This window comes from Xenopus laevis, chromosome 9_10S (genome assembly GCF_017654675.1).
Source record: "Xenopus laevis strain J_2021 chromosome 9_10S, Xenopus_laevis_v10.1, whole genome shotgun sequence".
NCBI classification, from domain to species: Eukaryota; Metazoa; Chordata; class Amphibia; order Anura; family Pipidae; genus Xenopus; species Xenopus laevis.
This window is the reverse complement of record NC_054388.1, coordinates 108185633-108211451: the sequence shown is the minus strand read 5'-3', so window position 1 is coordinate 108211451 and position 25819 is coordinate 108185633. Positions and strand designations below refer to the sequence as shown.

The 25819-nt window shown below is 41.9% G+C and overlaps 2 protein-coding genes across 5 annotated transcripts; one reads left to right on the top strand and one right to left on the bottom strand.

The window, feature by feature from the left end:
• Positions 1-40: 40 nt before the first annotated feature.
• ccdc189.S (coiled-coil domain containing 189 S homeolog) lies at positions 41-21733 on the top strand. 4 transcript variants are annotated; one of them, XM_041578832.1, is made up of 11 exons: positions 41-157; positions 323-354; positions 5540-5605; positions 5874-6043; positions 9307-9377; positions 11933-12049; positions 12122-12191; positions 12414-12488; positions 14050-14118; positions 15426-15609; positions 21080-21733. In XM_041578832.1, the coding sequence occupies exons 1-11, from the start codon at positions 107-109 to the stop codon at positions 21126-21128; spliced, it is 954 nt and encodes a 317-aa protein (XP_041434766.1). In that variant the 5' UTR covers positions 41-106; the 3' UTR covers positions 21129-21733. The 4 variants fall into 4 exon arrangements, with proteins under 4 accessions (XP_041434766.1, XP_041434765.1, XP_018094861.1 ...); XM_041578831.1 differs by having other exon boundaries at positions 14050-14124; XM_018239372.2 differs by lacking the exon at positions 21080-21733 and having other exon boundaries at positions 15426-15643.
• Positions 21279-24791, bottom strand: LOC108703263 (transmembrane protein 265). The gene is made up of 3 exons (XM_018239366.2): positions 24320-24791; positions 21738-21971; positions 21279-21431 (listed from the first exon to the last, which is right to left on the bottom strand). Exons 1-3 carry the CDS (start codon positions 24341-24343, stop codon positions 21279-21281), a joined length of 411 nt encoding a protein of 136 aa, XP_018094855.1. The 5' UTR covers positions 24344-24791.
• Positions 24792-25819: the final 1028 nt, after the last annotated feature.

The following is a 25819-nucleotide window of genomic DNA, read 5'->3' as shown; positions in this document are numbered from 1 at the left end:
TTGTCGGTCCGTGAGGGGGTGGAGTATAAAGCGAAAGTAAAGGCGATTGGTCAGCGGCTGGTTGTCGTGGAGATAGGACGCTGAGAAGAGTGAAAGGATAGAAGTAATGTCCGGACGGTTCGAATCCCTGAGGCCCGGAGCCGAGGTGCTACTGTCGGTCAGTCCAACAAACTAATCAGCATTTTCATTTGAAGCAGGTGCCCGGGAGTTGCGTTCAGAGCTCACAGTTCGTTTAGTCGTGGGGCGGAGATTTCCCTCTTTCAGACGCATTGGTTTCTCCCCCTCACACATTTATTTGTCTCTACATTGTTTGTCATTTCAGGTGAAAAAGAGAAAACCACAAATCTGCCTCTGGTAAAGATCCCCGCTCTGTCCTGCTGGCCTGACTCCTCCTCCTCCATCAGACTCCTCCTCACTCCCGGCTCCTCCTCCTCACACCCGGCTCCTCCTCTATCAGACTCCTCCTCCATCCGACTCCTCCTCACTCCCGGCTCCTCCTCCTCACACCCGGTTCCTCCTCCATCAGACTCTTACACCCGGCTCCTCCTCCTCACACCCGACTCCTCCTCCATCAGGCTCCTCCTCACACCGGCTCCTCAGAGGCTGTTTCTCCTTTACTATGTTACACAATGGCCAATTCTGAGCAACTATTCATTTGCCCTTCATTTTTATTTTTTTTATAGTGTTTGCATTATTTGCCGCCTTATTCTGACACTTTCCAGCCTCTAAAAGAGGGTCACTGACCCCTTCTAAAAAAACGAATTCTCTGTAAGGCTACACCTCCTTACTGATAATACCTGCACCCTTACACTGCCTTACTGATAGCACCTGCACCCTTGCACTGCCTTACTGATAATACCTGCACCCTTACACTGCCTTACTGATAGCACCTGCACCCTTGCACTGCCTTACTGATAGCACCTGCACCCTTGCACTGCCTTACTGATAATACCTGCACCCAGGGCCGCCATTAGAAATCACGGGGCCCCGTACAACAAAATTACGACCAAGCTCCGCCCCATATCCCGCCCACATCGCAGTTAAAAGACCACACAGACATCAGCGCTAAAAAAGTAACCCCCCCCCACACAAGTTGTAAAAAGCTATTGATGGTCAGGGCCCCCTTATAAAAAAAATTGGGGGCCCCAAAAAAAAAAAAAAAAAAAATTTTTTTTTTAAAAAACATTGGTGGCAGGGGCCCCCTGTTAAAAAAAACTTGGGGCCCCAACAAAAAAAAATGTAAAAAAAACTAAAAAATAAACAAACATTGGTGGCAGGGGCCCCCTTCTAAGTTAAAAACAAATTGGGGCCCCAAAAAAAAATTTGAAAAAAAATTTAATTTTTTTTGAAAAAAAAAAAAAACATTGGCGGCAGGGGCCCCCTTATAAGTTAAAAACAAATTGGGGCCCCAAAAAAAAATTTGAAAAAAAATTAATTTTTTTTTGAAAAAAAAAAAAAACATTGGCGGCAGGGGCCCCCTTATAAGTTAAAAACAAATTGGGGCCCCAAAAAAAAAATTTGGAGAAAAAAAAATTTGGAGAAAAAAAAAAAATGGTGGCAGGGGCCCCCTTACAAGTTAAAAACAAATTGGGGCCCCAAAAAAAATTTAAAAAAAAAAATAATTTTTTTTTGAAAAAAAAAAAAAAACTGGTGGCAGGGGCCCCCTTACAAGTTAAAAAAATTTGGGGCCACCAAAAAGAAAATTAATTTTTTTTTAAAAAAAAAACCCCAAAAAAAACAATGGTGGCAAGGGGCCCCTTACGAGTTAAAAAAAAAATTGGGCCCCAAAAACAAAAGTTTTAAAAAAAAGATTGGAGGCAGGGGCCTATAGAATATTAAAATAATACATTGGTGGCCAGGGGATTAAAAAAAAAAAACACACAAACTGGTGTTCAGTAGAATTGAACTCATGGCTTCAGTACTTCAACTTCGCCTCCTTTCGTGACTTCGGGTCTTTTCACCGCTTCAGGACTTCGGCTTCGGCTGTTTTCGTGACTTCGGGTCTTTTCGGCGCTTCGTGACTTCGGGACTTCGGCTTTTTCCGTGACTTCGGGTCTTTTCGTCGCATCGGCTTCGGCTTTTCGGCACTTCCGCATTCGGCACTGAAGAGGCAAGACGTACGGCTCGGGCGCTCGTAAGGGGGGCCCGGATCTTCAAAAAAATGCAGCGCTGCCGGGCCCCCCTTCATGCCCGGACCCGGTACGCTTGTCCCCCCTGTCCCCCCCTGATGGCGGCCCTGCCTGCACCCTTACACTGCCTTACTGATAATACCTGCACCCTTGCACTGCCTTACTCATAGCACCTGCACCCTTGCACTGCCTTACTGATAGTACCTGCACCCTTACACTGCCTTACTGATAGTACCTGCACCCTTGCACTGCCTTACTGATATTACCTGCACCCTTGCACTGCCTTACTGATAGTACCTGCACCCTTGCACTGCCTTACTGATAGTAACCTGCACCCTTGCACTGCTTACTGAATAGTACCTGCACCCTTGCACTGCCTTACTGATAGCACCTGCACCCTTGCACTGCCTTACTGATATTACCTGCACCCTTGCACTGCCTTACTGATAGTACCTGCACCCTTACACTGCCTTACTGATAGTACCTGCACCCTTGCACTGCCTTACTGATAATACCTGCACCCTTGCACTGCCTTACTGATAGTACCTGCACCCTTGCACTGCCTTACTGATAATACCTGCACCCTTGCACTGCCTTACTGATAGTACCTGCACCCTTGCACTGCCTTACTCATAGCACCTGCACCCTTGCACTGCCTTACTGATAGTACCTGCACCCTTACACTGCCTTACTGATAGTACCTGCACCCTTGCACTGCCTTACTGATAGTACCTGCACCCTTGCACTGCCTTACTGATAGCACCTGCACCCTTGCACTGCCTTACTCATAGCACTGCACCCTTGCACTGCCTTTACTGATAGTACCTGCACCCTTGCACTGCCCTTACTGATAGCACCTGCACCCTTGCACTGCCTTACTCATAGCACCTGCACCTTGCACTGCTTACTCATAGCACCTTGCACCCTTACACTGCCTTACTGATAGTACCTGCACCCTTGCACTGCCTTAACTCATAGGCACCTGCACCCTTGCACTGCCTTACTCATAGCACCTGCACCCTTGCACTGCCTTACTGATAGTACCTGCACCCTTACACCTGCCTTACTGATAGTACCTGCACCCTTGCACTGCCTTACTGATAGACCTGCACCCTTGCACTGCTTACTCATAGCACTGCCTTGCACCTTACTGATAACTGCACTGCCCTTGCACTGCCTTACTGATAGTACCTGCACCCTTGCACTGCCTTACTCATAACTGCACCTTGCACTGCCTTACTGATAGCACCTGCACCCTTGCACTGCCTTACTCATAGCTACCTGCACCCTTGCACTGCCTTTACTGATTAGTACCTGCACCCTTGGCACTGCCTTACTGATAGTACCTGCACCTTGCACTGCCTTACTGATAGCACCTGCACCCTTGCACTGCCTTACTCATAGCACCTGCACCCTTGCACTGCCTTACTGATAGCACCTGCACCCTTGCACTGCCTTACTGATAGTACCTGCACCCTTGCACTGCCTTACTGATAGCACCTGCACCCTTGCACTGCCTTACTCATAGCACCTGCACCCTTGCACTGCCTTACTGATAGTACCTGCACCCTTACACTGCCTTACTGATAGTACCTGCACCCTTGCACTGCCTTACTGATAGCACCTGCACCCTTGCACTGCCTTACTCATAGCACCTGCACCCTTGCACTGCCTTACTGATAGTACCTGCACCCTTACACTGCCTTACTGATAGTACCTGCAGCCCTTGAACGCCTACTGATGAACCTGCACCCTTGCACTGCTTACTCATAGCACCTGCACCCTTGCACTGCCTTACTGATAGTACCTGCACCCTGACACTGCCTTACTGATAGCACCTGCACCCTTGCACTGCTTACTGATAGCACCTGCACCCTTGCAACTGCCCTTACTGATAGTACCTGCACCCTTACACTGCCTTACTGATAGCACCTGCACCCTTTGCACTGCCTTACTCATAGCACCTGCACCCTTACACTGCCTTACTGATAGTACCTGCACCCTTACACTGCCTTACTGATAGCACCTGCACCCTTGCACTGCCTTACTGATAGCACCTGCACCCTTGCACTGCCTTACTGATAGTACCTGCACCTGCACTGCCTTACTGATAGCACCTGCACCTTGCACTGCCTTACTGATAGACCTGCACCCTTGCACTGCCTTACTGATAGTACCTGCACCCTTACACTGCCTTACTGATAGCACCTGCACCCTTGCACTGCCTTACTGATAGCACCTGCACCCTTGCACTGCCTTACTGATAGTACCTGCACCCTTGCACTGCCTTACTGATAGCACCTGCACCCTTGCACTGCCTTACTGATAGCACCTGCACCCTTGCACTGCCTTACTGATAGTACCTGCACCCTTGCACTGCCTTACTGATAATACCTGCACCCTTGCACTGCCTTACTGATAATACCTGCACCCTTGCACTGCCTTACTGATAGTACCTGCACCCTTGCACTGCCTTACTGATAGTACCTGCACCCTTGCACTGCCTTACTGATAGTACCTGCACCCTTGCACTGCCTTACTGATAGTACCTGCACCCTTGCACTGCCTTACTGATAGTACCTGCACCCTTGCACTGCCTTACTGATAGTACCTGCACCCTTGCACTGCCTTACTGATAGCACCTGCACTCTTGCACTCCCATACTGATAGCACCTGCACCCTTGCACTGCCTTACTGATAGCACCTGCACCCTTGCACTGCCTTACTGATAGCACCTGCACCCTTGCACTGCCTTACTCATAGCACCTGCACCCTTGCACTGCCTTACTCATAGCACCTGCACCCTTGCACTGCCTTACTCATAGCACCTGCACCCTTGCACTGCCTTACTCATAGCACCTGCACCCTTGCACTGCCTTACTCATAGCACCTGCACCCTTGCACTGCCTTACTCATAGCACCTGCACCCTTGCACTGCCTTACTCATAGCACCTGCACCCTTGCACTGCCTTACTCATAGCACCTGCACCCTTGCACTGCCTTACTCATAGCACCTGCACCCTTGCACTGCCTTACTCATAGCACCTGCACCCTTGCACTGCCTTACTCATAGCACCTGCACCCTTGCACTGCCTTACTCATAGCACCTGCACCCTTGCACTGCCTTACTCCATAGCACCTGCACCCTTGCACTGCCTTACTCATAGCACCTGCACCCTTGCACTGCCTTACTCATAGCACCTGCACCCTTGCACTGCCTTACTCATAGCACCTGCACCCTTGCACTGCCTTACTCATAGCACCTGCACCCTTGCACTGCCTTACTCATAGCACCTGCACCCTTGCACTGCCTTACTGATAGCTCCTGTTCTGCTTCCAGTCTCAGCACTTTACAAGTTAATAACATTGTACTCCCCAATACATTGTTTCCTTCTCCCTCTTTGGTCCAGGAGGGATGTAACCATGCACGATGTAGAGACCTTGGAGAAAGCAAAGAGTGTGGATGAGATTCACAGGTAAACTATTCTAGATGACTTTCCTTTACTCTTTGAATGACCCAGCATTAAGCACAGCTGTTTCTCTTTCTTTCCTTTACTAAACATCACAAGTGATCTCTTCTAAATCAATAATTCCATTGGGAAACCCACATATTTGTACTTGGTTATTTGAGAAAGATATCTTGTGCTTTGGGTGTGGCACATTCACATGGGATACCCTGTGTTTTAATGGCCAAAGGCTGAGTTTTATGTGTCTAATCCTAATACATTGTATTTTTATGTGCAGGACTCTCTCCCTGTTACTGCATCTGGACTGCAATTCTTCCGACCCCCGTGCCTCAGTGATATTGGACCTGTACTATTATACTGTGAGCTTCTGCCAGGACTGTGCCTTTAACAGAGAGCAGACGTCCAGTCTCTTCTCTATTGTAATGGAAACTCACGCCTCTTGCACAGGTACGATGAACTGCACCTGCCACTTACAGCTCTGCTCAGAATAATAGCAGTCCCTCATCTCTAACCTGACCCATCACTGGGTTTGGTATAAATTCTATTGCTACATGGCAAATAATTTACTAGTAGGTGTAGTAGAGTAATAGAAATGTCATGTCATGCTCGGTGTCATTGGATCATTCATTGTGGCTTGTTCCAAATAACAGCAGTGTTCCACATAATAATAGCTTGTTCCAAATAATAGCAGAGTGGAGTTCAATTAGTGAGCTCATTCATTCTGTGAAAAACCAGGTGTCAATTCTGGCCTTTATTTAAGGAAGGAGCAAATGTTGTGCTGCTGGTTATAGTGTATTTCTCAAATGAGTCATTCCAGACATTGTTCTGAAGAACAGCAGACTCTGATTAAAAAGTTGATTGGAGAGGGGAAAGCATAAAGAAGTGCAGAAAATGATGGGCTGCTCAGCTAAAATGATCTCAAATTCTTTAAAATGGTAAAAACCTGAAAGATGTGGAAGAAAAGGGAAAAAGACCATTGGAATAGATAGAAGAATAGCCAAAATGGCAAATAGTCAGCCAATGATCAGCTCTAGGAAGATGAAAGAAGGTGTAAAGTTCCCTGTGATACTGTTACAATTAGAAGACATTTATGTGAAGCCAAGATATCGACAAGAAGCCCCCGCAAAGTCGCATTGTTGAAAGAAAGAAGTGCTGAAGAGCTTACAACTTGCCAAAGAACACATTGACTGGCCTAAAGAGAAATGGATGAACAGATGGACGGCACTCCGGTAAAAAACAGGTTTTTATTGCTGGGTACTGTGAAGATACATCGGCCTTACGCGTTTCGGGAACACCTTCCCTTAATCATAGGCTTACAAAATGAGTCGAGCGCATGCATTATATACGATAGGTCTCTGGCGACCTCTATTGGTTATCAAAACTATGACGGCTAAACGATATGTATATATTTTTTCTTGTACTTTATTTATTTATTTATTTTTTTTTTTTTTGGGAAAGATTTTGGCACCTAGTTTGGTGACCAAAAGTTCAAATAATCCCAATAGCACCTGGCTTTCGGTTAGAGGCACATACAGATGTGGGACAATACCATGTAAGACATGCACAGTTATTTCCACCGGACCTGATTTTAAGTCCAATGTTACTGGGAAGATTTTTCAAAATGATGGCTTTTATAATGGTAATACTAAGAGAGTCATCTATTTACTGGAATGTACGTGTTGTGGGAAACAATATGTGGGACGTACAACCCGTTGTCTAAAGGAAAGGGTTAGGGAGCATATTAGGGCAATTGATAAAAAGGATGAGGGATCTCCTGTGGGCAAACATTTTGCCCTATGTTCTTCAAGAGGGATCCAGGACCTGGCTGTTAAAGTCATTGAACAGGTAAAGGTACCATTTAGAGGGGGTGACCCACTACATTCCATTAATTTAAGGGAAGCCTTCTGGATCTTAAAACTTGAAACGAGAACACCAAAAGGCTTAAATACAAGGTATGATATTACTTACCTATACTGATAGATGTGAAATAAAGGTCACATTATTTGAATATATACTTATTCATTGGATCCAAGTTGAGACATAGGACAACCTGTTAGGATTTCTGGGTCGGTCCATGTAATAACTATATAAACTAATGGAAGTCTAACTTATAGCCTCCGACAGAATCTGACTGTATATATAAAAAATGTTCCCCCCCCTCCCCCTCCTCCCTTTCACATATGCACACATGGGTGCACTCACCCACCTATATACCTTAGTATATTTAAGTTGAAATATAAACATAATATACGAAAAAGGAAAAAAATCAAAATCATAAAAATTAAAATCAAAATAAAAAGATAAAAAGCAATATAAGAGTTGACTTGCTTCAGGATAAATCCTATAGTAAGGATTTAAGATAATACTACAAGGCTATATTTCAGCTCTAACTGACAACGGTATGCAATTTCTAAGGCAAAAAAATCCCCTTCCCCTTCTTTTGTTTTATATATTTTAGCAGAGTGTGGTTGGTTTTAATGTTTTAAAAAAATATAATAAAGTACAAGAAAAAATATATACATATCGTTTAGATGTCATAGTTTTGGTAACCAATAGAGGTCGCCAGAGACCTATTGTATATAATGCATGCGCTCGACTCATTTTGTAAGCCTATGATTAAGGGAAGGTGTTCCTGAAACGCGTAAGGCCTATGTATCTTCACAGTACCCAGCAATAAAAACCTGTTTTTTACCGGAGTGCCGTCCTTCTGTTCGTCCATTTACTGTTGGCAGTGGGGAGACTGTGGACTGAGCACCCGGCACCTACATGGGAGCAGCTAAGTGGTGGTGAGTTGAAGTGGTCCTAATCGTTTTTGTGGAGATTAAAGATAAATGGTGCAACATTCTGTGGATTGATGAAAGCAAGATTGTTCTTTTTGGGTCTAGGGGCCGCAGAACGTTTGTCAAACGAGCCCCAAACACTGAATTCAAATCTCAGTACAGAGTGAAGCTGGAGGCACAAATATCATGATATGGGGATGTTTCTCATCCTATGGTGTTGGGCCTATTTATCACATACCAGGGATCATGGATCAGTTTCAATACATCAAAATACTTAAAGAGGGCATGTTGCCTTATGCTGAAGAGGAAATGTCCTTGAAATGGGAGTTTCAACAAGACTACGGCCCCAAACACACCAGTAAATGAGCAACAAGATTAAAGTTATGGAGAGGCCCAATCCCCTGACCTCAATCCAATAGAAAACTTGTGCGGTGACATCACAAATGGTGTTTGTGAGGCAAAAGCAAGAAATGCAGAAGAATTGTGGAATGTAACAGGTTGTTGGTGGAGTCCATGTAACACAGATGTGCAGCAGTTCTCAGAAACACTGTTATATAACTCATTATTAGTTCAGTCATTCAAAGGAAAGCAAAATCTTGAAACACTATTCAGTTTATACAGTGAATGAGCCTAATATTCCCATTTCTTCACTTTCTGTAAAGGAAGAACACCAATTTGATCCATCTTAATGTTTTGATTTGGAATAGAATGTGCAGTGTTCCCAATGCATTTGTGTGTATGGAAATAAAAGTTATTATGAGGATTTTGAGCTGTTTTAAACACACTGCTGTTATTTTCAACACAATTGTATATGTGATAACATTGCATTCTGTTATTTTTCTTTTGCCTGTTGCCCACCTTCGTGTTGTCATTGTTGTACAGTGTCTACATTTTCCATCGCTTAACTCTTTCTCTCAATTCTCATTTTAGATTCCCCTTTGAGCACCATAGATACGTGTTACCAGTACTTCAAGGAATTACTTCTGTGCCACTCAGTCCATGTGAGTTTTTGCCCTAGACATCACGGGGCAGATTTATCAAGGGTTGAATAGTAAATTCAGATTTGAAATTTTCGAGTTTCAAAATTCACACATTTAAGTTTTAAACCCTCTATTGAAATGCAAATTCAAATGTGACATTTATCACACCTTGACTATGGAAACTGTCCTAATTCGAATATTCGCCACCTAAAACCTGCAGAGTTCATGTACAAGTCAATGGCAGAGGTCTGTTGTCTGTCAGGAAGGCTATTAACATCTCCAAATGGCTCAAGTTTTTTTTCCGGAGAAAAACTTGTTTTTTACGAATCAAATACGAATCCAATTTTTTGGGTCAGAACCAAATATTAGACATAGCAATTTTTTCTTAAATAACATCCCAGTTGAATTGTAAGTATATAAGAATTAAAATAACGCAGTCAGTTACAAGATAAACTCCGCACTTAGTCCAAATGAAAAGAGTACAGCAGCACCAATATGAGAGGACCCACTAGTCCACGTGGCAAGTAAAATAAGTAAAGATTCAGTGCGCTAAAAATCCAATGTCATTTGTAGCAATCCCTAAGAAAAACGCTGGATGGTGTATTAACTTTTCGGAACAAGGCTGTACTACTCACACTGTGGATTCTTGATCACATGTATATCATAAACTGTTGCTGTGTATCCAGTTTCCTATGTAGAGCCTGTAACTGAAATCGCTCAATAGTGAAATATCGTCGGGATCTTAGTTACAGATCCCAAGGGCGGTTGCACTTACCAAATTCAGTGCTTACATCTGTCACGTAGATAATCCGGCGGCTTCTCGAAGGCGATCGTGGGAGAAAGATCTCTGTTGGCGGTTCCTGTTCAGCCGCTTGCGTGCCTCGTGAAAAACTTCTGGTGGCTGCTATGATCCTCGTGGCTGACGCTGAATTCGGTGGCGTTTCGGTGAATCGTACAACGGTTCTGTTCCAAGTCATCCTCTCCGTTTTTGTACTTATAAATTCTTTGGATTGGAGGCTTTATTTGTTTAAAATACTATTTTTATCAAACAGATCATTAGCCCAACACATTTTGTATACAATATACTTCATGCCATGCCCCTGATGAAGTATATATTGTTTACGAAACACGTTTTTCTTAGGGATCAGTACAAATGACATTGGATGTTTAGCGCACTGAATCTTTACTTATAAGAATTAAAAAGAATTCACATGAATTCGAAATTCGACCTTCGCTAAATGGGCCTCCACATGTTCCATAGAAGTGTGTAATAAGATGTGTGGTCTCTCCCAGTGTTGAGCTTCTTGTGTGCGGTTGTACTTATGGTTCAGTGTTGTTATAAGATCATATAACCTGTACCAGCAATAATACACGTCATACATGGAGTCGCTATTATTGAGAATACATGCAGTGTCCATATACAGGGCTGCCTTCACAAATTCGAAATTATATGGGCCCCTGGTCCCCACCCACCTCAAGTCCCACCCCATGTCATATTACATCAGAGCTAAAACATAAAAAAACCCTAATTTATAAAAAAAAAAAAAGCCAATGGTGGCCATCCTACCCACCCATGTTATAAAAAGCCATTGGTGAAGAAAAAAAAATATTGATAGCCTGCTCCCCCCCCACGAGTTATAAAAAGCCTGGACACTCCTTTAAGTTAAAAATGGTGGCCAGCCATCCCCCCAAAAATTTTTTTACAAAAATTACTTGCTTGTGTTTGGCTCATAAGGGGGGCCCGGTAGGGTTGCCACTTTTGCTGGAGCCTAAACCCGAACACAGGTGGTGAGCGGATAGCATTGAGGGTGGAGCAGTGGTGACATAAGAGGCAGACATATTGAAGTAGGTGTAGTTATGACGCTGGGGTGGGGTTATTGCATCACTAAAGGCCCTCCATATATGGACTGATAAAACCTACAAACAGAGTCGGTAGCTTAAAAAAATCCCCGTCGGATCGCGGCCGCATCTGTTAGTTAATTCAGGCTTTTCACATTAGGGCAAGAACAATTTTGTCTGTTTTCCAAAGTACACACAAGCCAAAGGCCCAAAATGTAGCCCAAACATGTACCTTGGCTAGTTTGTACTTTCAAACCCCGCCTGGGCTTTAAATTAGTAGCCCAATTTGTCTGGAAAACCGCCAACCTGGCAACCCTGTCCCATACATGTGTGATTTTTCTCCTATTCAGTCCTCTGTACCCTCATTGGTCGCATACGTCTCGGTAAAGCTGCATTGGGATTGGATAGGCTGGAATAAGCATATGAATATGAATTTGCATATGAATATGAATTTGCATATGCAAATTAGGGGCGGAGAGGGAAATCGCGTGACTTTTTGTCACAAAACATGGAAGTAAAAATGTTTTCCCTTCCCACCCCTAATTTACATATGCAAATTAGGATTCGGTTCGGTTTTCGGACGAATAGTTTGGGGGGTTCGGCCGAATCCAAAATAGTGGATTTGGTGCATGCCTAATGGTCATACACATGTGAGTGCAGCAAGTGTGAAGATTTTACGCACTGCAGGGATCAGTATTTAGCAGCCCTTATATTCCTTTGTGCCGTTCTTTTCCCAGCGGCCTCCATTCAGCGTGGAACTCTTCACTCCGCAGCAGATTCTCCAAATATCCACTTACATGATGAACACTTACTTCCGCCACTTCAAACTCTATAAATACGTCTTCACACCTCAGGTATTCATTCATTCTTGCCCTTCATAAAGCAGCTGACAAGGTTGGTTTTCATCTACAGTCTCCCTCCTGCAGGTGCATCTGGATCTCTCCATCTCATATGAAGGAATGACGGAGCCTGAAGTAGCACCAGAGGGAGAGCAAGGTAAGCGCTTTGTGAGCAGGAGGTGCATCATATAATGAAATACATTGACCACACGAGATGATAAATATAAACAGTGCAATTGGTAGGTTTGCATGAAAAGCTACATTTTCTACAGTCGATAATGTTGAGAGAAAACGAGACAAATAGTTGAATATCAGTGTTTTGTATCTGGTCCATTTTGGAATAATGGGAAAATGATACTCAATTCTTTCATTCTTGCAGAGTCTCCGAGGCCCGGCATTATCAGTGAGGCAACTGCTTTAGAAGAGAAGGGAGAAACGAGTGCAGACGCTGATGGTGAGTGTAAATAGGGATAATAGGCGGGAACATAAGGTACGTCCCAAGTCTCAATGTTCTGCCATTACAGGGTGAGTTCTGTCTCTATGGCCCCCATTGCTACACAGCAGCTTGTTTATATAAACTATAGTAGTACTTATCTGTTATCTACTGTGTATCCTGTGCTTGAATGGCTGCCCCCATGGCTACACAGCAGCTTGTTTATATAAACTATAGTAGTACTTATCTGTTATCTACTGTGTATCCTGTGCTTGAATGGCTGCCCCCATGGCTACACAGCAGCTTGTTTATATAAACTATAGTAGTACTTATCTGTTATCTACTGTGTATCCTGTGCTTGAATGGCTGCCCCCATGGCTACACAGCAGCTTGTTTATATAAACTATAGTAGTACTTATCTGTTATCTACTGTGTATCCTGTGCTTGAATGGCTGCCCCCATGGCTACACAGCAGCTTGTTTATATAAACTATAGTAGTACTTATCTGTTATCTACTGTGTATCCTGTGCTTGAATGGCTGCCCCCATGGCTACACAGCAGCTTGTTTATATAAACTATAGTAGTACTTATCTGTTATCTACTGTGTATCCTGTGCTTGAATGGCTGCCCCCATGGCTACACAGCAGCTTGTTTATATAAACTATAGTAGTACTTATCTGTTATCTACTGTGTATCCTGTGCTTGAATGGCTGCCCCCATGGCTACACAGCAGCTTGTTTATATAAACTATAGTAGTACTTATCTGTTATCTACTGTGTATCCTGTGCTTGAATGGCTGCCCCCATGGCTACACAGCAGCTTGTTTATATAAACTATAGTAGTACTTATCTGTTATCTACTGTGTATCCTGTGCTTGAATGGCTGCCCCCATGGCTACACAGCAGCTTGTTTATATAAACTATAGTAGTACTTATCTGTTATCTACTGTGTATCCTGTGCTTGAATGGCTGCCCCCATGGCTACACAGCAGCTTGTTTATATAAACTATAGTAGTACTTATCTGTTATCTACTGTGTATCCTGTGCTTGAATGGCTGCCCCCATGGCTACACAGCAGCTTGTTTATATAAACTATAGTAGTACTTATCTGTTATCTACTGTGTATCCTGTGCTTGAATGGCTGCCCCCATGGCTACACAGCAGCTTGTTTATATAAACTATAGTAGTACTTATCTGTTATCTACTGTGTATCCTGTGCTTGAATGGCTGCCCCCATGGCTACACAGCAGCTTGTTTATATAAACTATAGTAGTACTTATCTGTTATCTACTGTGTATCCTGTGCTTGAATGGCTGCCCCCATGGCTACACAGCAGCTTGTTTATATAAACTATAGTAGTACTTATCTGTTATCCACTGTGTATCCTGTGCTTGAATGGCTGCCCCCATGGCTACACAGCAGCTTGTTTATATAAACTATAGTAGAGTTTCTGAAGCACACCAGTTTTACCAGTACAGGGCAACACTACACTACATTATATTTTTATTACTTTAAAACACTTTAATTTTTTGATGTTACAGTTCCTTTAAGGACTGCTGTAACAGATAATGCTATTTTTGCAGAGCCTCCAAAACCCGATGAAAGCAGCAAGGAGATGACTTTGGAGAAGCAGAAACAACCCAAAGAAGATGGTGAGAGTAAGCGTAGAATAGATTATACATAATCATGGACATAAATAGATAGTAGAGGTTGGGAAGCAGAAAGAGAGGCCTTAAAGGAGTGGTTCACCTTTATATTAACTTTTCGTATGTTCTAGAATGACTCAGTCTAAATAACTTTTCAGTTGGTCTTCATTTTTTTTTTTATAGTTTTTGAATTTCAAATGGGTCACTGACCCCATGTAAAAAAAAACAAATGCTTGGCAAGGCTAAAAATATATTGTTATTGCTACTTTTTATTACTCATCTTTGTATTCAGGCCTCTCCTATTCATATTCCAGTCTCTTATTCAAATCAATGCATGGTTGCTAGGGGAATTTGGTCCCTAGCAACCAGATTACAGAAATTGCAAACTGGAGAGCTGCTGAATAAAAAGCTAAATAACTCAAAAACAACAAATCATAAAAAGATTAAAACTAGCTGCACATTGTCACTCTCTACATCATACTAAAATTTTAATGGTAAACAACCCCTTTAAAGGGGAAGTAAAGTAATAAATTAAGGCTAGAAATGCTGTATTTTTTATACTAAACATAAACATGAACTTACTGCACCACAAGTCTAATCAAACAAATGATTTATGTTTTCAAAATTGGCCACAGGGGGTCACCATCTTGTAACTTTGTTATACATCTTTGCAAGACCAAGACTGTGCACATGCTCAGTGTGGTCTGGGCTGCTATCGGGTCGTCAAATGATCAAAACAGCACAAGTCAAATAATATCTGCCAGAAGCCGATACAGCAAGACTGATTAATAATCAGAATATACAGACTGCACTGGGTCCTGTGTTGTCATGTCATCTAATGTGGATTTTATAGTTTTTGTATTGTTTAATACAAACTTTCTCCAACTCTGCAGAACCAGTGGCTGCAGCAAAATAATCCTCCAAATAGAATCCCAGTTTATCTGTTTAAATCTGGCTCCGTGATCTTTGTCCCTGCAGCTGGAGTTCTGCATGGCTGGGAAGTAAGGCGGGGGCTCCCCCTGCTGTACATAAGTATGATTGTTTCCCTGCAGAGCAGTTAGGGACCGTCTGACAATTCCTATCCACAGCAGTAAATGAAGGGAGAATTTCACTGCATACAGTCAGGTTTCTTATAAAAAGTTACATATTTTTTAATTAATGCATATTGGAGATAGGTTTCTTTTTCATTAAAGAAAGTACAAATGGGATTTTGTTTTTTTGATAACAGATACCCCTGCTTTAGAGTATAATGATATAAGACTGGAAAGTACAGGCAATAAATAACTGTATAACATATACACATTTCTTTTCAGCCCCACTCCGTCAGTATATAGAGCAGAGCCTGGGTGTGGAGGTAGAGCGACTTCGCAGTGAGGTGGAGAAGAACCTGAGACTGAATGAAGAGCTGATTCAAGAAAAACTGGGGGAGCAGCAGAATTCCAGAGTCAAATCTCCTGGGGAAAAGCAACAGAACAAAAGGGTCTCTTTGAAACGGCAGTAAGGGTTAATACATTATCTTGAGGGACTGAAATCCAGTGTATTAATTGGGGCACATGCTACGAAGTGTTGCTTGTACAGATATGGGATCCGTTATCTGGAAACCCGTTATCTAAAAATGTACCAAATTACTGAAAGGCCGTCTCCCATAGACTCCATTAATCAGATAATCAAGGTTTCCTTTTTCTCTGTAATAATAAAACAGTAGCTTGTACTTGATCCCAACTAAGATATAATTAATCCTTATTGGAAGCAAAACCAGCCTATTGGCTTTATTTCATGTTTATATGATTTTCTAGTAGTCTTAAAGGACCAGTAACATCAAATTTATTTTTTTTTAAATGTTAATATACAACGAAAAAAACCCCACAAAGACAAATTAAATGACGAAATCGCCAAGTCTTTATTAAGAAATAACTAACCGAAACTCCGCCACGATCCATAGTGCGGAGCTCGATTTCTCCTCCCTGCCTTCCCTATAGGAGATAGCCAGGGAGGAGAAATCGAGCGCCACACGATGGATCGCCTTTTCTGAAGAGGAGCACAAGCGGAGTTTCGGTAAGTTATTTCTTAATAAAGACTTATCGATTTCAGCGTTTAATTTGTCTTTGTGTTTTGTTTTCATTGTATACTAACGAGTTTGTTTTTTTTTTTAAAAAAAATTGATGATACTGGTCCTTTAAGATTTGAAGATCCAAATTACAGGAAGATCGATTATACATAAAACTCCAGGTCTCAAGCATTCTGGATAACAGGTCCCATACCTGTACCAAACTGCAGTGCAGATGGTTTTAGTCTGTGATATGACTTCTATTTTATTTGGATCACTATAAAACCATAATTCTTACAAGTTATGGGAATGTCCCTCCAAAGACACCGTACAGATCGTACAAAGGCTTTACTCTCTTCTGCACACCAGAAAAAAAAACTTTATTTACAAATAAAATAACGTTAAAATATTAAATATAAAAAAGACCAGTTTAAAGGGTCTGTATTTGTTCCCCTTATAGTTCAGTACCCAGTTCTCTGTAACTATTATATATCATGAGAGAACATTTTAGTTCTTGCTCTATGGTGAATGGGCCGCTGCATTGTTTGGTTCCCGTGTTCTACATTTGATCGCTAGGTACAGTATGTCATGCAGCGAGTAACAAGACTTGGATGGAGTTGTGGAGGCTTTATATGGCCATTAATGAGGCTTGATGAAGTAATGGTTTCCTTACTATCCGTCCCGCTCATAATTATTGGCGCCTTGGAGTTGATGTAGTAATAATTACTATCGGTCCCGTTCATAATTATTAGCTCCTTGGAGTTATATAGTTACATAGTTAAATCGGGTTGAAAAAAAGACAAAGTCCATCAAGTTCAACCCCTCCAAATGAAAACCCAGCCCCATACACACACCCCTCCCTACTGTCACACTAATTATATATACCCATACCTATATGGTATGAGTTGATGTAGTAATGGTTTCCTTACTATCCGCCCTGCTCATAATTATTAGCTCCTTGGAGTTGATGTAGTAATAGTTTCCTTACTATCGGCCCTGCTCATAATATTATGTTCCCCTTAAAGAAGAACTAAAGCCTAACTAAAGATGTAGGTAGAAATGTTGTACATGATGTTTTGTGCTTCTGTACCAGCCCAAGGCAACCAGAGCCCTTTAGCAGTAAAGATCTGTGTCTCCAAAGATGCCCCAGTAGCTCCCCATCTTCTTTTCTGCTGATTCACTGCACATGCTCTGTGCTGCTGTCACTTACTGAGCTTAGGGACCCACTCACAATATACAGTACACATAGAATAGAAATGTCACAATATAAGGCTGATTAGTAATTAATACACATAATTACTACATGGCAGCACAGAAACCAGTGCAATTAGCATCAGAATTTAATAATCAGCAAACCTGTAGCATCAGCTTATATTACAGCCAGGGAAGCTCATTTTCTGCTGGATAATTAGTGACGAGCCCTAAGCTTAGCTTCTCAACAGCCAATCAGAGCCCACTGAGCATGTGAGTGTCACAGACACTTTCCAAGATGGTGACCCCCTGTGACAAGTTTGAAGTCCTGGATCATTGCTGCTATTGACAAGCTCAAACTTTAGCCTCGTGCAATAAGTTCAGTATATAAAATATGCCATTTTTAGCCACATCAATTTATAGCATTTAGTTCTCCTTTAATAAAGGGTTGGATGGTGTTTAGCAAGTGAGGGAATACAGGGATATGGGAGATAGCTCATAGTACAAGTTGATCCAGGGACTGGTCCAGTTGCCATTTTGGAGTCAGGAAGGAATTGGAGAGGCTTCAGATGGGGTTTATCGCCTTCCTCTGGATCAACTGACAGTTTTTGGAAAAAAAAAGAGACAAAAGGTTAAACTTGATGGGCGTGTGTCTTTTTTCAACCTAACTTACTATGTTACTGTGATGTTTCTTACTTGTGAGCCACAGTCAAATGTAAAAAGAGTTGGGGAGCAGCGCAACCATAATAGTAGTTCCTGGGGGTGCCAAATATGAGCTGTGTGTAGTCTCTACATGGACTGGCAGCCTACAGGAGGCCCTGTTTGGCAGTACAACTGGTTTTTATTCAGCCAAAACTTGCCTCCAATTCAGATAAGCTTCTGCTTTGTGGCCACTGGGAGCAACATCCAAGGGGTTGGTGAGGATCAGCTCTAGCTGATCCATATGGTGGTTTAGCCGTGTGAATATCCTGGTCATATGGTGGTTATCCACGTTACTTATCTACAAGCATGACAGTATGGGGTAGATATATCAAAGGTTGAGATGAATTTTCAAATGAAAAAAAAAATCGAATTTTGACTAATTTTTGTGTACTTCAACTATGGAATAGTCCAAATTCGTTTTGAAAATTTGAATATCGAAATTTATTATATACTGTCTCTTTAATAATTCGACCGACTATTCGCCATCTAAAACCTGCTGAATTGCTGTTTTAGCCTATGGGGGACCTCCTAGAACCTACTGGAGTCAATTGGTGGACTTTGAGAAATCAAAGTTTTATTTGGGAAAACTGACCTATTTGACCAAAGAAAAACTTAATTTCGGTTGGTCTTTTTGAATTCGAATTTTGAAGTTTTTTCAATTCGAAATTTGACCCTTGATCAATATGCCCCTGAGTGTGTGATTATGAGCATGAGGTTATTTAAATAAAAGGCAACACACTGTGATTTTATTGTCTAAATCTTTTACCATGAAAAATGCTTATAAAGCAACATTTAGGCAAACAATTAACAAAAAAACTATCTTTAAAAAAATGCAGCAATAGTGAGTGTGTGATTGTCTGAACATGGGCAATTAAACATTTTGACACACACAGACCTTTATGGGAACAGGAAAATCAGTTGGGGGGATCAAAGTAACAGGAGCAAGAGTTTCTCCAGGTCTAGTAACCCATAGCAACCAATCAGATGCTTTCAAACAAACTATGGGTCACTAGCACCCGGGCAAATTTTGCACTTGTTATTAAATTGCCCCCTAAGTGCTTAAAGCAACATCAAAAAATAAAAGTGTTTTAAAGTAATGAAAATATAATGCAATGTTGCCCTGCACTGGTAAAGCTGGCCATAGATGTTGAGATTTTTAAAAGATCAGATCCTGATCGTGAGACCATGATCTTCGCAGAACGATCGTACGATCGTACGAATCTACCATCAACTAAAAAGACCAATTTACCAGGAAAACAAAGGGGAGCTGCCTGCTTGGCCCTGCAAACATAGATACATTGCACTGGGGCCGACAAAGATTTTTTGACCTGGCCGATCAATTTCCCGACAGATGTCGGCCGAAAAATCGTAAGATGTACGATCGTTCGAATACCACTAACCGCACGATAATTTCGAAGGATCGGTCGGGCTTCCCTAAAATCGGTCGTTCGGCAAGAAGAATCGTCGCGTCTATGGGGACCTTAAAACTGATGTGTTTGCTAAAGAAACACTACTATAGTTTATATAAACAAGCTGCTGTGTAGCAATGGGGGCAGCCATTCAAAGGAGAAAAAGCTCAAGTTACACAGCAGATAAGCTCTGTAGAACATAATGGTGTTATCTGTTATCCATTAGTTAACCTGTGCCATATAGCCATTTTTCAATTTCCACCATTGCTCCACAGCAGCTTGTTTATATAAACTATAGTAGTGTTTCTGAAGCAAACAGATCGGTTTTACCAGTGCCGGGCAACACTACATGATATTTTCATAACTTTAAAACACTTTCATTTTTTGGTGTTACTGTTCCTTTAAGCATGAGGAACTATGGGCAATTTAATGAAATCCAGACAGGGCTGAGCCCAAGGTGTTTTAATGGAATGTCCAAAAATAGTGCACGTGACTTACTGTAAATGCCAATAATATAGTGAATAAAGTACCCCCTCTTGTAAAATATAAGGATATTATAAGTTACCGAGGAGTTTCATGACCATATAAAAACACGAGGCCGAAGGCCGAGTGTTTTTATACAGGTCATGGAACTCCGAGGTAACTTCTAATATCCTCATATTTTACAACTGGGGGTACTTTATTAATTATAATACACAAATTTTAGGGGGTCATGTGACAGAAATTACATCACTACTCACCGTTTATAACTGATGACATCACTACTCACCGTTTATAAGGATATAATTTACAAGATATTCATGGCTTTTGTGTATTATAATGCCTATCATCTCCGTGTTAGACTTCAATTCCCATCACAGAGCATGATGGGAAATCTAATTTAAAGGGGTTCTTTACCTTTAAGTTAACTTTTAGTATTTTACAGAATGGCTAATTCTAAGCAACTTTTCAACTGGCCTTCATTATTTGTTTTTATAGATTTTGAAATAGTTGCCTTCTTCTTCGGACTCTTCGATAATTCAAATGGGAGTCACTGACCCCATCTAAAATAACACATGTTCTGTAAGGCTACACATTTATTGTTATTGCTACTTTTTATTACTCATCTTTCTATTTAGGCCTCTCCTATTCATATTCCAGTCTCTTATTCAAATCAATGCATGGTTGCTAGGGTCATTTGGATCCTAGCAACCAGATTGCTGAAACTGCAAATTGGAGAGCTGCTGAATAAAAAGCTAAATAACTCAAAAACCACAAATAATAAAAAATGAAAACCAATTGCAAATGGTCTCAGAATATCAATCTCTACATCATACTAAACGTTCATTTAAAGGTGAACAACCCTTTTATGTGGAAATGAAGGGTACCCTTATACTTACAAATGCTTCTTTCCATTATTGAAAAATATACTCATAGAAACCCCCAAATGTATAAAAAAAATACAAATAAATATGCACATAGTTATATACACCATTATATACACGCACTTACTCCATTGTGACATCAACTGTCAGGCAAATCAGACACATACACCACAGCATATGCCTTATTTGAAAGCCAGAAACTGGTATTATAAATAAGTGCTACAAATTGCAACTTTCTGCCAATTTCCCCACAGAGTTTTTGGCTGTCCGAGAATTCCGAGGAGCCACATTTTGGAAAACTGACACCAGGCGCGTCGTAAGACTAATGACTAGGACGGTAATGTGTGGTTCTGTTAAATACAAAGTTTCCTTTCTGATCTACACATATCAACATATACACACAAGCATATTTAAATAGATAAGAAGTTAATAAAAAGGCGGCCTCCTGTTGGGTCATTCAGCCACGGCCAATATGTAGGACAAGCAGATGAGCAGAAGAGGAAAAAACACCAGGGTTCCCACACATAGGCCAATACTGAGTAGAGACAGACGTCGAGATCTTCTAGAGAGATATCTGGACGACTGCTGGTTTTCTTCATGTTCTGCCTGTAAAATGCAAGACAAAGCAACAAGTCAAGAACTGAGACTCCAAACCCATTCCCCAAATTTTGGCCCCAGAGTTGTTCATGGACCACTTGAGTAGGTTCTGCATGAGAAGTCCAGGCCAGGCTTCTAGCAAAGTCATAAGTCTTTTAATAGACAACCAACTGTCCAGATCACTACATGGTGGATCCAATAATCAGAACCTGTTTAATCCCAGAAAATTCTATGCAAATTCAGATCAGTATCCAGGATAGACCCTTGGAAGCACAGTAGGCCAAAAATAACAGCCCATGGAATGAAAGAACTTACCTTGAGAGCCAGGAGTAAGGCTTTGATGCCCACACAGGAGTAGCCGCACACTATGCTCATGATAGCCAGGCGACGTGGGGTGCAGGAGAACGTTAGGTGGTTGCACTTGGGAATTTTTGATGTGGAGGTTCCAGAGCTGTTGTGATTGAGTTGGGGCCCATCCACAATAGAAACACGCACATCGTTACATGCTGATCCATTGGCCAAGTGCTCCTCATCAGTGAGCAGGGAGGTCTGCAAAATGCAACAGTTCAGACTGTCAACACTTGGCCAGGTAGCATAAATAGTAGCAGGGCTTGGGGATAAATGGTTTGAACTACACCATAATTCATAACAGTGTACAACAGAATATATGCTAATATATTGTATAATGTGAAACCACTTGACGTTCGATTCAGTTGACTGGACACATTTAATGGAAAATTATGTTAGTGATAAAAGGAAAGTCTTGGGATGTTGCTCTGCTTAAGGTGGCCATACAAGATAAGATCTGCTTAAGACCCAATATGCCCACCAAAGGCAGGGCGACCCGCCTGACCACCAAGTAGTCAAGGAAGTTGTCAGGAGAAAGAAAGAGGCTGCTCTGATGTTCTTCTGCTTAGGAAAGATGTTAGAAAGGTTTCTAATTGTTTTCCTAAGCAGAAGAACATCAGAGCAGCCTCTTTCTTTCTCCTGACAAATTCCTTGACTACTTGGTGGTCAGACTGGTGGGAAACTGACCAGCAGGTGGCGCTGCTGTAACAAAATTCATTCATATTAACAGTACATGTATCCCTTAATATCTTGGAATGAAAACAAAATAAATAATGAATGTAAATGACAAAAGTGCTTAGAATAGCCCCCTCATTAATTTTACATTCACTTATTTTAAAGGTTTTCTTATCCTTTAAGGTGGCCATAGACGTTACAACTACAATCTTTCCTGGAAAAGATCTTTCCAGGAAAGATTGTTCATTTCAATACACACATGTAGAGCTGAATCATCAGATTTACAGATAAAAACGATAGAATTCTGTGTCTGATGGTTCTTTACTAACAACGGCCGATGTTCAGGTGCCTTTAAAGGCGCCGGATCAAATATTTTCCAGCCAGCCCAATCGATAAGCCGACCGTCTCCTGCCAATATTAGTCTCCCACCATATACATACGGAATATCATATGAAAAAAAAAATGTCTTACGATATTATTGGTGCTTCTATGGCCACCTTTAGTGATCACAGTCACACAACCGAGCTTTGCCTTTGCTCTCAAACACATTTTCCACTTATCTTTTTAATGTAAATAAAGTCTCTCGGGACAACTTCCTTTCTCCGGTCTGATAAAAGGCAAATTTACAGGGACTTTTTGGGGGCTAAAGTGCTCCCCTGGGTGTAGATGCCCATGCTCAATGCTCTATTTGAACTGGTTGATATCATAATGTGAGCAAAGAGACTCAATGATGAACAAAGACAGAAGATTTAGCAGATTAATACTGAGTGCAAGGCAACAAGAGGTCTCAGGTTTCTGTTGCACACCCGCCTGTGACTCCATAGACCCAAAACTCCGAAATTCCCCCGGTGCCAACAGTTCCCATGGCAATCCTCTCTCAGCATTCAGTCTTATTCATGGCACACCCTCTTTATCATCACATTCAGAGCACCCACAGTCACCTCTAGCTCATGGAGGCCCCCTCAATGCTTAAATCTGTCGATGGGGCGTATGTGTTCCCCCCTAGCCAGTTGTGCAACATGATGGTCTCACAAACTTGTACATGTTCTCCTTCAGTCTCATAGTCTATCAGCCCCTCCCTAATGGGCCACATGTTACCCTTTTTCACAAGGGAGTACATACAGTAGCACCCCAACCCCCACCCCCTTGAAAGGACCTAGTTTCTTTACTCTATCATGAGTATTTCCAAGTATCTCACATACTCTATATAGTAGATATCCCAAACTGTCCATTCTCCAAACTGTGTGTCTGCCCCCCTAGGAGGATACTCTGTCTTGGCTGGGGAGGTCCAGCTTGAAGACCTCTTAGGATGAGATTTGGAGAGAGTGCCTATATTCTCTCATAAACGTATGTGAAAGCTTCAGCTTGGAAGTCAATTAAAGAGAGTCTTGGGCTGAACCCTTAATTACTAGCCTAGATATTCTTGGAACTATGGCTGAATGTCTAATACAATCTTCTTTCACATATCTTTAACCTTATCATGAGTTAAGGGAAAGGGGACCTCAAATGTGGAACCTAAAAATGTGAGAAACCCACTGTTTGAGTGTACGAGTCTCCTTATATTGTATAAACCATGTATCATATCTATCTTATTCTTTCATATAGTTCTTTCATATAGTTCCTCTCCTCTGTGGAGAAGGATTCTCCTTTTCTACAGTACCATCTGGAACCCTTTCATGTGTCTCTTTGACAATACCACTCATGTCGTTCAATTGATAGACCTTTCTCCTCCATCTCTTCCTCCCTGGTGTATCAGGTGGTCCCCATTTGTGCCCAAGCACCAAGGCTACTACCAACCACCATCCTATGAGGCTAATATAATATATATATGTTCCATGAGGTTGTCCCCTGCCATCTTCTCTTTCCCCCCTTACCTGTGGCTCCTGCACGTCTGTCATTTTTCCTCCACGAGTGACTGCATTCCCATGCTCAGTCTTCCTCTCAATTAGTGCACAAAGGTGCGGCCCCACAGCTCTGACAGTAGAAAGAAGGTAGGGCCTCCTCTGAGTGGAGGTGGAGTTTCACTCTGTACAGAGGTTTCATCTCAGTGACCTAGCCAGTCTGGAATGGAATTCCGTCATTAGGTGTGTTAAGTAGGAGAAGGAATTTTTTTGACTCGGTATGCTTGGAATGACACTACTTTGTGTATTCTGTTCAAGAACAGCCCTCGTCTCCCCCACCTACTGTATGATATCTACCCAACGTTGATGACGGCATTTGAACAAGAAGCAAAATGCAATTAATTAACCCTCGATATTCGACCGTCGAAGTAAAATCCTTCGAATATCGAAGTCAAGGGATTTACCGATATTCCTACAATCGAATGATCGAAGGAATAATCGTTCGACTGATTTTAATCCATCGATCGAAGGATATTCCTTCGATCAGAAAATTGTTAGGAAGCCTATGGGGACCTTCCCCATAGGCTAACATTGGCCTCGGTAGGTTTTAGGTGGCGAACTAGGGGGTCGAAGAATTTTTTAAAGAGACAGTACTTCGACTATCGAATAGTCGTTGAATGATTTTTAGTTCAAATCGTTCGACTCGAAGTCGAAGGTCGTAGTCGAAGGTCGAAGTAGCCAAAAAAACACTTCGAAATTCGAAGTATTTTTCCTCTATTCCTTCACTCGAGCTAAGTGAATGGGCCCCCTAATGTTACTCACTGTTTCAAATGGGCCTTGGGAAGCATTTCCATGAAAATATATGGTGGGGCTCCCTATCATAGTAACATAGTAAGTTAAGTTGAAAAAAGACACACGTCCATCAAGTTCAACCTTTTAACTTTTTTTAACCTGTCTAACTGTCGGTTGATCCAGAGGAAGGCAAAAAAAACCATCTGAAGCCTCTCCAATTTGCCTCAGAGGGGGAAAAAATTCCTTCCTGACTCCAAAATGACAATTGGACCAATCCCTGGATCCACTTCATCATTATGATGGACCTACAATTGAAGAACCAACTATCGTGTCTTGTCATAAACAACATATTGACTTAGGGTCCTGTAAGGTGATGGTTGTTGGACATTTTTTGGTTTAAGCTCATCAACCTTTGGTCAGACCTCCCCCCCACATACACTTGGCCCATAACACTACAAATATTTAGGAAATCAGCCTTTCTACCATATTTCCAGTAATATCAAGGATAGTATGTGTTCATGACAAACTTGACTCTATTTGGCCTTCAAGCTGGGCTTTCAGGGGTATCTTGGTTAGAAAAGAGAAAGTCTTCCCAAGTCTCACACTGACTACCATCCAGGCTGAGCCCTATCTGTGGGGGAGGGCCATAATTTGAGAACTACTGCTTCAAAACTTTGATTTGGGATGTTAAATGCCAGGGTGGCTGTATTTAAAGGGTAACTAAATGATATATGCCTTACC

Excerpts from the sequence above, each read along its gene's own strand:
- LOC108703263 (XM_018239366.2), bottom strand. The coding sequence starts at position 24,343 with ATGACAGACGTGCAGGAGCCACAG. Across the intron at positions 21,972-24,319 it reads CAGACGTGCAGGAGCCACAG|ACCTCCCTGCTCACTGATGA; the intron begins GTAAGGGGGGAA and ends TGCATTTTGCAG. Across the intron at positions 21,432-21,737 it reads CCTTACTCCTGGCTCTCAAG|GCAGAACATGAAGAAAACCA; the intron begins GTAAGTTCTTTC and ends TGCATTTTACAG.
- ccdc189.S (XM_041578831.1), top strand. The coding sequence starts at position 107 with ATGTCCGGACGGTTCGAATCCCTGAGGCCCGGAGCCGAGGTGCTACTG. Across the intron at positions 158-322 it reads GAGCCGAGGTGCTACTGTCG|GTGAAAAAGAGAAAACCACA; the intron begins GTCAGTCCAACA and ends TTGTCATTTCAG. Across the intron at positions 12,050-12,121 it reads AATACGTCTTCACACCTCAG|GTGCATCTGGATCTCTCCAT; the intron begins GTATTCATTCAT and ends TCCCTCCTGCAG.